Source organism: Geotrypetes seraphini, chromosome 1 (assembly GCF_902459505.1).
Source record: "Geotrypetes seraphini chromosome 1, aGeoSer1.1, whole genome shotgun sequence".
Lineage (NCBI taxonomy): Eukaryota > Metazoa > Chordata > Amphibia > Gymnophiona > Dermophiidae > Geotrypetes > Geotrypetes seraphini.
The window spans coordinates 348501081-348514437 of record NC_047084.1 but is presented as its reverse complement, the minus strand read 5'-3'; the positions used below and the strand labels follow the sequence as shown (position 1 = coordinate 348514437).

The 13357-nt window shown below is 41.1% G+C and overlaps 1 protein-coding gene across 6 annotated transcripts in view; it reads right to left on the bottom strand.

Annotated features, from left to right (window-relative positions):
* The window catches only part of FRAS1 (Fraser extracellular matrix complex subunit 1), a 741777-nt gene that overhangs the window by 47655 nt on the left and 680765 nt on the right, over positions 1–13357 (bottom strand). For all 6 annotated transcript variants that reach the window (XM_033963431.1, XM_033963422.1, XM_033963441.1 and 3 more), the window contains 2 exons: positions 10410–10610; positions 2027–2214 (listed from right to left, as the gene is read on the bottom strand). In XM_033963431.1, coding sequence (XP_033819322.1) covers positions 2027–2214; positions 10410–10610 — 389 coding nt within the window. The remainder of the gene's footprint in view (positions 1–2026; positions 2215–10409; positions 10611–13357) is intronic.

Sequence of the window (13357 nt, the reverse complement as noted above, 5' to 3'; positions counted from 1 at the left end):
GCAGAGCGGGACTGCACAGGGGAAGAACGCTGGCTTTGAAATTCATTCCACAAATGTTTCATAAATTCTGAGAGAGCCTCTGGTTCCTGGGGTGTAGAATCATACTTTTATGACTTTTGTGTTTTTTAGGCTGTGGAAGGTCTGCAGCCAAGCGAACAGAATTAGCAGCCATGCCAAGCCCCCAAAATAAAGAAGGCCGCCCCAATGGGCTAGCTGAGCATTTTGTCACCTGCCTAATCTTGGGGGAGGCTAAGCTTGGCACTGCTGCCTCTCCCGGCTGTGCCACACGGCATGTGGCGTAAGGATGCTCTTGAAGCATTAACTTTGTGCAATCCTGGCAAGAATTCACATTAGGAGCGCCTAAGGACTCCATCCCAACATGTTTTGAGGCAAAAACTGCAGTTTTGTAGAAGTAGGGCGCTTTAGAAAAAAAAGATTGCTAAAAATCCAAGATGGCCACCACTAAGAAATTTGCACCAGAATCGTGATATTTTTCATATTAAACAAAGTTCAAAAATGGCAATTTTAGGATTTTTCAGGTGGGGGAATGTAGGGGAACATGCAGAAACCTTCAAAACTCAATTTTCAAATCTCCCCCAATTCACCTTACAGGCTGTGACAGCCTTTACTCACTGTGACCTGTGCTGGGAATATGCTGTAGCTTGCTTCAGCTCTCTAACAGTAGCTGGAATCAGAGAATCACTGCCTCATGCTGGGAATGCCTCTTCTATGCTGATCTTCAGGCTGCCAGTCAGACCCTATGCCTGACTGCACCTCCACCTCTGTAGACTGGCGGAGGTGAGAAGATACAGCCAGCACCCTGTGATACACCACTGAGTCTTCTATGGATGCCCAAGAGCCTGCACTTGAACTTTTGTTCGGCAGGAGGAAAATGGGGATGACCCCAAGCTGCTGTGACAAAAATGTAGGCTGACTGACAGGTACCACCAGGGATTGGCCTGTCAGTTGCAGACCGAAGTCTGTGTGATCTCATTGCAGGCAGAGTTGAAGAATCACTCCGATCACAAGAAATCCCCAAAAAAGGGCCATAAAAACACCGAATAAAATAATAAAATGGAGAGATCAGAACAAACACACACCTGCTGGCACACATGCAAAAGGGAAAAACCGTACATGGAGCTAAGGAGACCAGTTAAGTACAGCAGAGGCACAGAGAAAAAATCCGGAGTGGATTCCTTCTGCAGATGGCATGCAACCCATCCCAACAGGGGTGGGCAACGAGGGCCGGAATCCAGTTGAGTTTTTAGGATTTCCCCAATGAATATGCATGAGATCCATTTGCATACAATAGGAGGCAGTGCATGCAAATAGATCTCATCATTGGGGAAATCCTGAAAACCTGACTGGATTCTGGCCCTCATTGCCCACTCCTGGTCTAGAATGTCTCACCTACTGCACTGGAAACTACCTTTCTGTAGTTACAATCAATGTGATTTACATATTGTAAACAGGTACCATATTTTCTCGTATATACCCCCCACAACTGTATATAACCCATGGGTAAGCATACTTTCAGTTTGCAAATTGTTGTACAGCCAGCCACAATAAGAGTGCCACAATTCTGGATAGGCCTAAGGCCAAACTGGGTGGGTCCTAGTCATTCATGGCTATTCCACTGCTCTGCAGTTACTCTGAAAATGTTTGTGAAATACAGTATTTAAAATCACCAAATCTCTGGTTCATGATGTTTATGCAGGCCGCATAAAATTCAGTGACGGGCCACAATTTGCCCACCCCTGAAGTAAACCTTGAAGTGCAAATTCCAGGTATCTCAGTTAGGCAAACAGATGACTTCTGAGTTTTCATAGTATTAATTTGCTGCTAGCTGCAAGAAGGAAAAGGGGGGAGGGGGTATTAAATGAAGCTATTGCCCCCTGGAGTGCAAGCCCCATCTATGTTAGACTTCAGCCCAGTGACGCCATGGAAAACAAAGTTTTAGTTCTGCTCCAGCTAATCAGTTTGCTGGAGTGCTGTACTGCACACATACTAGGTTCAACACACTCACAATAGGTGGGGCTGGTAAAATGAGGCTGCCTGCTGCTTCCTGGTCTAGAATAGTCACTATTGCAGTGGTGATTTCTCCAAGGACAGCTTCTACTGGATCGTCTGGGCCCAATACCAGGGAAAAAGATTCATGCCACTCCCTGTCTTCATTGGATAAAATCTCCACCTTAAACATGATATGGTCCATACCTGTAACATGAGGAAAGATTATTTACACATTTCTCACTAACTCCATGAGCTAAGTCCATTAAAGCAGAGGAGCACAACGCTCAATCTTATTTATAAAGTGTGTCCCTCACAAGAACAAAATGGAAGATGAGTTTTAATAGTCTAGGTCCAGGCATCCATTTCTAGCTGATCCTGCCACTTCAGCTGCATTTTGAACCAGTGGCCCATTCTACAATTCTGCAGCAGCTTGTGATGGCTGCATTGCTTATAAAAATCTGCACTGTGCAAGTCCTACTATTCTTCTTATGCACAGTTCCAACAGCTCGGTTCTCTGTTACTGCTGCTGGATAAATATTTAATCAAGAGTACCAATATTTAAAATTAGAGGATGGACCATTTTTCAGCTTATACAGAGGCACTTAGGCATGACTGTGTTAGAATACTGGCTTTCAAAGGGTTCTTTTTCCTTTTGTTCCTATCGGATCCTTTCATATTTTATTGTGTGGCACACCTTTCCTAGAACACTGTTCTTCAACTGCCGGTCCGCAGAAAATTTCTGCCAGTTTGCGTAGGGCCAGCGAGATTGATTAAGTTCAATTTCCTGCCGGTCTGCACAGGGCCGGCAAGATTGAGGAGTTATTTTCACCTGGGCCAGAGAGATCATGGGGCGCCTCCGACAGTGGATTTCTTCCCTCTCTGCAGCCCCCCTTCTTACCAGCGCAGCGATTCAGGAAGACAGCCTTGGGGCTTTTGCTGAGTCGCGGCCGCTTCTGATGATGCAACTTCCTCTTTCCTCAGAGGCGGTGCGACCCAACAAAGGACCCGAGGCTGCCTTCCTGAATCGCTGTGCTGGCAAGTAAGGAGAGCTGCTGGGAGGGGAGAAAGCCACTGTTGGAGGCTGGGAAGCTGATGGGCAAGAGAAAAAAAAGGGACAGCTGCTATTGGACCTGGAGGGAAGGATAAGGAGAGATGCTGCTGGGAGGAGAGGAGGGAAAGGAGTCTGGGAAGCTGCTGGGCAAGAGAAAAAAAAAGGGACAGCTGCTATTGGACCTGGAGGGAAGGAGAGAAAGGAGTCTGGGAAGCTTCTGGACAAAGGAAAAAAAGGGACAGCAGCTACTGGACCTGGAGGGAAGGAGAAGGACAGATGCTGCTGGGAGGGGAGGAAGGGAAGAGAGTTACTGCTGGACAGGAGGAGGAGGGAAGGGAGAAGGAAAAAAGGAAGGAAACAGCTGGCAGGGAGATTAGAGGGGAAGGGGAGAGACAGGCATGAGAAAGTAGAGAAATTGATGATGGGAAGGGGTCAGCAGAGAAGGGTACAACGATGCTAGATCTGATGTAGGAGAGATAAAAATGAAGAGAGCAGTGAAGCTGGAATGAATCATGTAAAAAGGAGAGAGGGGGCACAGGCTGGATGGAAAGGGGAGAGGGGCATAGAAAGAAGACAGATACCATATTGAAGGGGGAGAGGGCAGACATTGGATGGAAGGGGCAGATGCTAGATTAAAGAAACAGAGAGGGCAGACACTGGAGGGAAGAGAGTGAAAAGATGAAAGCAGAAACCAGAGACGACAAAAGGTAGAAAAAATTAATTTTATTTCTATTTTGTGATTAGAATATATCAGATTTGAAATATATATCCTGCTAGAGCTGGTGTTAGACATAACTGGGGACTGCAAAGCCCAGGCAGTGCTTCTTTAGCTTCCATCTGGCTTAGGTTGCTCTATGACCAGGGGGCAGTTGCCCTAGTTGCATTCCCTAACACTATTTCTGTCATGTGTGACTGCAGTATTCTGTTAGCATGATATTTCTGTGTAGCATTCTGTAATAATTTGGCTTATTCAGTTTTCTTGATAGTAGAGGGGATATACGTGAAGGGGAGGGGAGACAGGGGTTTTGTTGATCCTTGCTCTGTATTATTTATATTTATAAAATGACAAATGTACAGAATATTGTTTCTTTTTATACTTTAATAAAATACATTCAATATCAAATCATAACTGAGGGTTGTGCAGATGGGATCAAATGATTTGCGGGGGCCGAGCTCGCGGAGATGGGGCGGAAACGGGGTTATTAAATTTTAGTCCTAGTAGTTTTCCAGTCCACAAAATAATTATTTTATTTCTGCCGGTTCACGGGTGTAAAAAGGTTAAAAAAAACACTGTCCTAGAATATGACAGATAATTTTTTATACTTAAATAAAAGTCACTCCATGTGTGATCTTAAGATAAGAGAACCAGAAAATGCACTCTGTTCAGGTCCTATCAAAGAAAAATCCTTTTCCTGGCTGTGCAATACCTCTCCTAGTCACTAGGTGGTAGTAGTAGACAGTGAAAGCTGTCTGCAACAACTGTCCTGTTGCTAGATACTTTTTATGAGGTAAATTTTCAGTGGTCTGTGGACCACATAATATTAAAAGAATATCTCACCCATTTAGAGTTAAGGGGATTTTCAGCAAGCAGAAATGCTGGATTACTGAAAATTGACTTACCACTTTAAAGGGCCACTTACATGCACGTTATCCCCTGGATTCTATATATGGTGCCCAGATTTGGATACTAAGTGAGATGTGCATGCACTTGACTTGGTTAATGAGCTGCTAACTATCAATAACTGCTGTTAATTAGGATTTGTGCTTTCATCTGGCTGTGCACTTTTCTATAACACTGAACACCTAAATCCCATAGTGTGCAACCCAAAATCGCCTGGGATTTCTCCTTTAGATGCCTTTAAGAAATACTATGGTTACCAGATTTTACGTATGTAAAATCCGGACCCATAGACCCGCTCCCAGGCCCACGATGTTCCACCCATTCCCGCCCCATTACGCCCACACCATGCCACTAGCCCCACCCCCTCAGCCTGCTCGTCTGGGCGGGGACAAAGTGCCAGGTTTTGAAAAGCTGTCCGGACATACCCTCTAAGAAGAGGACATATCCGGGAAATCCAGACATCTGGTAACCCTACGAAATATATGATTGAAGTTTTAAAGTTTTCCTCTCAAAATATACCTCTGGTGAATAAAATAGTTTATATTTCTTTAAAGAAGAGAGGAGATTCCCCAGAAATTAATGCACAACTGTAGAGAAATGAAGATCTTTTTTTTTTTTTTAATTCTTTATTCATTTTTTTATGTTACAACAAGTGTAGCAATTAAACTCATATGAACTTAAAGATACACACTTGATTAACTCTCATATAAGCATAAAGTTTAACATTTCATTACAAATTAATATTCTATAATATTTTAAATATTATGTAAGAAATCTAAAAGTTAAATCATTCTAATTGAATATAATAATCCCCCACCCCTCCCTCCCTATTCAATAATACATAAAATCATCCTTACTGTGAAAACTATTCAAATACTCATGTATTATATAATAACAACAAATAAAACCCACCCCTTTTCCCCCCTAAACAAATATCTTATCATGGGAAAAGTTAATCAGTCATTACAAAAATCTGTTAATGGTCCCCAGACTTTCTGAAATTTACTAATATAACCCTTTTGCGCTGCTATTGTGAGTTCCATTTTGTATATATGACATACAGAATTCCACCAGAAATTGTAATTTAACCTGTCATACTTTTTCCAATTGTATGTTATTTGTTGTATTGCTACTCCAGTTAAAATAAATAAAAGTTTGTTGTTATTTGACGATCTTAATATCTCAGAAATCTTGGATTCTTCTTTAACAGATAACTCTGAAAGGTCAACTTTGTTGGTTTCATTTGTACTTGAGCAAGATGTAAATTTGATTATGAAATTATACTTCAGAAATGCCCAAATCCCTTTTTGTGGGAAGAAGATCTGGGTACTTGGAGGACAAAGGGATAGAAGGGTACAGATAAGAATAGAGGTAGAGGTAAGTTATAAAATTAGTCAGGGACCACTGTTTCAGGCAATAGGCCTGATGGGCCGCTGCGGGTGCGGACCGCTGAGCAATATGGACCTATGGTCTGCCTCAGCGGAGGCAACTCTTATGTTCTTATGTTTACCCAGATGTGACACAGAAGACACAAATGGCTCCTTTTATTAAGCTGTGCTAGCGGTTTTAGCACGCGCTGCAATGCTGTGCACACTAGACGCTAATGCCTCCATTGAGCTGGCATTAGTTTTTGGTGCGGCGCACAGGGCAATGTAGCGCGCGCTAAAAATGCTAGCGCACCTTAGTAAAAGGAGCCCAAAGTGTGAGAAGAGCATATTTGGATACGAGATAAGAAGTGCTAGCACTGGGTACAAAATTTTTGCTGGCTTACCCTTGTAAATGTTGTATAAAATATTTGAGTATTACTAATGTGACCATATGTCCCGTTTTGAACAGGACCTTCCCGTTTTTAGATCGCCTATCCTGTTGTCTCCATGCACAGCTTTGGAGTGCCAAAATGTCCCATTTTCAGAAAGAGCGTCCGAAAGCTGTGCCCAAAACGTTGATAGTGGAGCCTGGGATTTCTCTCTGCTTTCCCAACGCTGACGCAGCAACAGATCAGGTGTGTGCAGCGACTGCACAAGCCTCGGAGAGGAAGTTCCAGGACAGCCAATCGCTGCCTGGCTGGCCCGGAACATTCTCTCCGAGGCTTGTGCAATCGCTGCTAGCACTTGGCCTGTTGCTGCATCGGCGGCTTGGAGAAATCTGCGGCGGTGGATTGGGGGGGGAGGGCATGGAGAGAGAAAGAAATGAAAGAAAGGATGCACAGTCAGAAGGAAGTGCAACCAGAGACTCATGAAATCACCAGACAACAAAGCTAGGAAAAATGATTTTATTTTCAATTTAGTGATCAAAATGTGTCAGTTTTAAGAATTGATATCTGCTGTCTATATTTTGTACTGTATTTAATGGGTTTCAGGGGGGTCCTGTTCCATTTTGAGGAAAAAAATAATTGGTCACGTTAGGCATTACCTGTGTTTATTTTCAACCAGAACATTTGAGGGCATTTATTAATTTAAAAAAGATGTCCGCTTGAAGTTCAAGTTGTTAGATTGCTAATGTATATCAGAGAATAATTCACATTAGAGCCTTTTCTTATATATTGTTTTTGCCTTTTTCTTTCTCCCTTAAATACTTGAATGCCTCTTCTCCTTTTAGAGGTCTAAGGAAGAACTTTAAATTTGTTTCCTTAGTATATACTCCTATTATGTTTCTTTTTTGGTTCTGTATTGCTTGAACAAGAATGTACTTGTGAGTTCGTTTGAAAATCACAATTTAAAAGAATATATGCATATGTGAAACAAATTTAAAAAAATCTTAAGGCATCTTAAGGGAGAGAGAGCATATTTCTGAGGTGTCTGCAGTTGAAGAGAGGGGCTTTTCATGCCTATTACCTGCTGCTTCTCTGTCTTATCAGCATTTATAGGTCCAACAGTGCTGCAAATCGGGCAGGCACTGAGAGGGGCACCTATACCATCAGCGAGGCCCCTGCCATCTGACTTAAAAACGCTGCAGCCTCTGTTGCTTAGATGGGAAAGAGAGCAAATTTCTGAGATGTCTGCAGTTGGAGAGAGGGACTTTTCATGCCTATTATCTGCTGCTTCCCTGTCTTCTCAGAGTTTTAAAGGTCCAAACAGTGCTGCAAATCGGGCGGGCAGGCACTGAGAGGGGCACCTATACCATCAGCGAGGCCCCTCTCATCTGACTTAAAAACGCTGCAGCCTCTGTGGCACGCGGCTACAGGACGTGGCCAAAGGGGCATGCCCTAAGGGGCACGCCAGGCTCCTTGGGAGCTCCTTGGAGACAGTTGGAGCGAGGCTAGTGAGTGGTTTCCCTTTGATTTATGTCTGTATAATGATATTGTAAAAATTTTCTTCTAATGGGGAAACGTAAAGTAAAAGTTAAAGTCTCAACTCCTGCATTTTCAGGCCCAATGAATAAACATTTGACATCTATGGAGGTTAATACTAAACAGACTAAGAGATCAGAACAATTTTCAGGAGCCTCACTTAGCTCTCCTGAAAGAACTCCTCCTCTCCCTCCTTTAAATCCTGTTCAACTGGCACCCCAAATCATACCAATGGTTGAGGATCTGGAAGGCTCTGAAGAAAATAAACAGGAAGTGACTCTAAAAGACCTGTGGCAAATTAATATTAGGATAGAGAAAATGTTGAAATTAGCCATGACTCAGTCCCAGGATTTTTCAAAGGAGGTGGTAGGAAAACTAGTGAATGTTGATTCTAATATTAAAGTTTTGGATGAACGCACAATTAAGATAGAGAAGCAAGTTTCTAACCTATAAGCATCTTCCATGTCAGCAATAAAGGATTCACATTCTATACATGTTAAACTAGAAATAATGGAAAATGCTATAAGGGCAAGAAATTTGCGACTGATTAATTTTCCTGAAACACGTTTGATCTCTCCTGAGATTCTTTTTCGTACGTATCTCAGAGAGGTTTTGGGGTTGACTAACTCTGAATCAGTACCTATTCCAACACTCTATTATATACGTAAGAAACAAAAAATTACTGTGGAACAAGGACTAGACCAATTGGCTTCTATTGATATGAATTTGACGGAATTTCTTGAAAACTCACAAGATACAATACAAACCAGATCTACCCTCTTAGTTTCATGTACAAATGAGTGATAAGGTACTGATAATGAAACTATATTTTAAAAATAAACAGGCAATGTTTCTGGGGCTAGAATCAAAATATTTCCAGATGTGGCAAGAGTAACCCAACTTAGACGAAAAGCTTTTTTAGCTCTGAAATCTAAGGTAGTGGAATCCGGTGCCACATTTTTTCTGAAATTTCCGTGTAAGTGTTTGATAACTTTTCAGGATAAGGATTACGTATTTTCTGATCCTATTCAATTAGAGTATCTTCTTGAACATTCTTAGTAACCCCCCTTTTTGTAAGTTGGGGTAGAATTTTCCTTTCCTGGTTATGATAATTTCAATGAAAATAGGAGTTTAAATAGTTAAATGCCTCTATAAAATTAAGGGTGTTATCCCTTATTGATTACTAAATTTTATGTTATTATGTAATATAATTCTTTCTCCTCGATGATGTGGGCTTGATGGGATTTCTGATTTTCTATGACTGATTTAAGTTGTATTAAGAAATAATATTTCTATATTTTTTTTGTGTAAATTCCCATATCCTGTATACTTCTTTGGATACATTAATAAATTTCAATTTAAAAAAAAAAAATCTTAAGGCTCCTTTTGCTAAGCAGCGTAAGAGCATTTTACCATGGGCTGGTGAGGTAAATGCTCTGATGCTCATTAAATTCCTATAAGCGGCAGAGCATTTACCTTGCTGGCACGCGGTAAAATGCTCTTATGCTGCTTAGTAAAAACCAACGTTATTGGAAATCGGTGAAATAAAGCAAAACTTTTCAAAAATAAACTGAACATTTTTTCCCTGTGCATATCCTCTTTAATGCACTGCTTGACAGCCACTAATTTAAGTCATTTACCTAAAAAAGATTTCTTGTCCTTAGAAGTTTGTTTAAAGAATACTATAGTACCATATGTGAGAACTTTATTTTATCACAGACATCCTCCAGTGGTTTTTTTAGGAGAGAAGGGAATTCATCAACCTGCATTAGGCCTTTAAGTCATGTTATTTGCTCCTTAATGTGACTTAAACGACCCTACACTGCCTGACTAAAATTACCACAGTAATATTTTAATCACTGCGGTTGAAGTAGTAATGAGATGCAAAACATGCACATAAACATAGAAACATAGAAAAGTGACGGCAGAAAAGGGTCAAAGCCCATCAAGTCTGCCCACTCTATTGACCCACCCCCCTAGTTACCCTTTAAGAGATCACACTCTGATGACCCATCCCCTTAACTCTACCCTCTTAGAGATCCGACATAAGCATCTCATCTATGCTTAAAATCTGCTGGCCTCAATCACCTGCACTGGAAGCCCATTCCAATTGTCAACCACTCTTTCGGTGACAAAGTACTTCCCGGTGTCGCCATGAAACTTTCCACCTTTGATTTTTAGCGGATGCCCTCTTGTGGCCGAGGGTCCTCTAAGAAAGAAAATATCATCTTCTACCTTGATACGACCAGTGATATATTTATTTAAACGTCTCAATATAAAGGAAACTATGCACTGACATTCCTTTATAGAATAGGTGCTACCTAAGAACCCTGTTACACAATTAATCCCAAGGTGGCATACATTAGTAACTCATACTAAAACAAGAGACATTTGTTTACCAATTCCAAGTGACAGAGAAAAAGCCTTTATTTCCTTACCAGGACTGAACTTGAGAACTTGGCTTTTTGGATAGTAATCAACACCAGACTGGGCTGACCCATCCCGGGTGCTGCAGCGGACCTTGGAAGTCCTATCCAGGTCTCCTCTTCGGACCACCTGGATGTTTAAAACAGCAACGGTGTCCGGGTCCCGGGGCTCCCGGATTTGGTATGTGGCTTCTTCAAACTCTATGGTAGGTGCTAGAAGAGATAAGTGTAAGAAACAGATACACAGTCTGGAACAGAATTAAGAAAACCTATGTCAGAGTGATATGGTGATGCAAAAAAAAAAAAAGAAAAAAGAATCTAGGAGCCATCCTGTCTCCCTTCGCAGCTAACTGCTCCAAAAAGTGCCGAATTTAACCAGTGAGGGCCTTGAAAGCAAATGTATCCACCTCTGGACATCTTGTTATACAAAGACAGTGATAATGCTACAGAACATGACTTTAAGGGGGACAGTAACGGTGTGGTAAAAGGCAATATTTTACCGTAACTTGATTTACCACAGAAGTCAGCAAGCAGCATTGCTCCAGCAACCCTTATATGAAAAACAAAAATCCGGTGAGTGTCTCAAACCTTTTTTTAGCTCCATCACACCAAATGGAGCAAATGTTTTTCACGGCACATTATAATTCAAATTATAAAATTGCAAAACCAACAAAAATTAAATTTGAGAGCTATTAAGTTCTTTAAGCTATGTACAGGTAATTGTAACAATGGTGAAACTAAAGTAGATAGAATAGAATTGCTAATCAATGTGATGGATGAGCTTGGTTTTTTTTAGTGCAAATTAACTCAAAACACGTCTCAATAGTTGACAAGCAAACACACATGTCTATCATCCACCATCTGTAGTTGTTCTATTTTTAAAAAAATTTAATTTCTGTCAGAGCTGAAAATCCAAGTTTGCAAAGATAAGAAGACCCAAATGGTAACATAGGGCTCCTTTTACTAAGGTGCGCTAGTGTTTTTAGTACACGCAGCAGATTAGCGCACGCTAACCCCATGCTACACAGCCAGAACTAACGCCAGCTAATTGGCATAATTTACCGTTATACATGTAACTGCACTCAGTTAATTTTATAGCCATAGCACATAAATCTGACTCCAGTTTCAAAATAAAAATGCAATTTACAAAGCCGTGGTAACTATTTCCAGCACAGCAAATGTGACGAAGCCCATAGAAATTGGATGGGCTTTGTTGCATTTGCCGAGTGGGAATCACTACCGTGGCTTTGTAAAAGGGGCCCAATATTTGATAAATGTATCATTTTATACTTATATAAAGAGAGGGGCATAATTTTTTTAAAAGTCTAAGTCCGTTTTGGACCTAGGGTGCTAGTTGCCCAAAGTCAGCAGTGCCTAAAGTCCATTCTTGAAAAATGTCCAAAATATTTTTTTTTCGTCCAGCTGTTTGCCATCAAGTCATCTATCTTTATACCACATTCTCGTCCAAAAAATCATCCAAGTCCCAAACGCCCTGAACAACTTTTGGATGTGGGAGGAGCCAGCAAAGTGATGGACTGGAAATCCAGACATTGCAACAGAGTAGTGGGGCACCTTACAGGGCATTGCTCTGAACTTCACAAAAAAGATGCCACATAAACATCTTACAACTCCTTTGCAGGTCATGGTGAGCCCCCCCAAAACTCACTATACCCACCTGTCTATAACTCCAATAGTCATTATGGCTGCAGGTGCCATCTGTATGGCAATACAGTAGGGTTTGGGTTTTTTTTGGTGGGATCATATTTTCCACCATGAATGCATTGGTTAGAGTGGCTTATGGGCCTGGGTCCTCCTCTCTATGGTTCACTACTCCAGACTACTCAAGCCACCTCTGTGCAGCTCTACTAGGCTTTCCTATGACGGGTGCTGATGTTCTGGAGGCAGGTATGTAAGTTTTTATTCTGATTTTATGGTGGTGTGAGGGGGGTCAGTAATCACTGGGGGAGTGTGTGGGGGTCTGTACTTTGTGTCTGCAGTGTTTATCTGGTCTGGATACCTTCCGGGCACTTATACCTGTTTTTAGATCACCTAAGTCAGAATGTATAAGTTCCGTCTCTGGGCAGTCTCGTTAAACTTTCTATTATCCCTGCAGGATGACCAAGTCTAGGTCATCCCACAATCTGCCCACCTCTTGCCCTAACCACACCTCCAAAAACGCCCTTTGAGCTCTGGACACACAGTGGCATTTCGAGGCCTAAAAAGTCTTTGGATATGTCTAAAAACCCGTTTCGATTATCGGCACTTGGACAACCTGCCTTTTAGGTTGTCCAAGTGCCAATTTGGGTGGGTTTTTAGACGTATTTCCATTTTGACTATGAACCTCATATCTTTGTCCTGGATCTAAAGTTATACTTACTAGTACTTTAGATCCAGAGCAAAAAATTTACCCCCTCATATTCAAAGCTATTTAACGAGTCAGACTTAGTTGCTGATTGGTTAAATAGCATATCGGCATCTAACTGCTAATATTCAGCGGGTGATAATGGTTATCTCTGCTGAATATTGAGGGTTAAAGCTTATTGCATAACTGGCTATATCAGTTTCAAGTTTATTTAAAAATTTTATAAACCACCCAATCGGCCTTCTAGGCGGTGAACATTATGTTAAAAAATATATGGGGTAACTATACATCCTTTAAAACAATAATCATTATTTAAAACATTTAAAAACAATACAAAAACAAACAGGAAGAAAAAAGGGAAGAAGGATAGAACTACAATTTATCAAGTAAGAAAGAGAACATATAGGGAAAGAACAAAAGGGAGGGTATTTAAAAGTAGAATAAAACTATGTAGCCCTAAAAAGAGCATTTAGGTCTCGAAGGCATCAAGAAAAAGAAATGTTTTTAATTTTGTTTTAAAATGGTGAAGAGTTGATTCTTCCCGTAAGTGGAACGGAATATTATTCCAAAGAGATGGAGCGCTGACAGAGAAAATGGT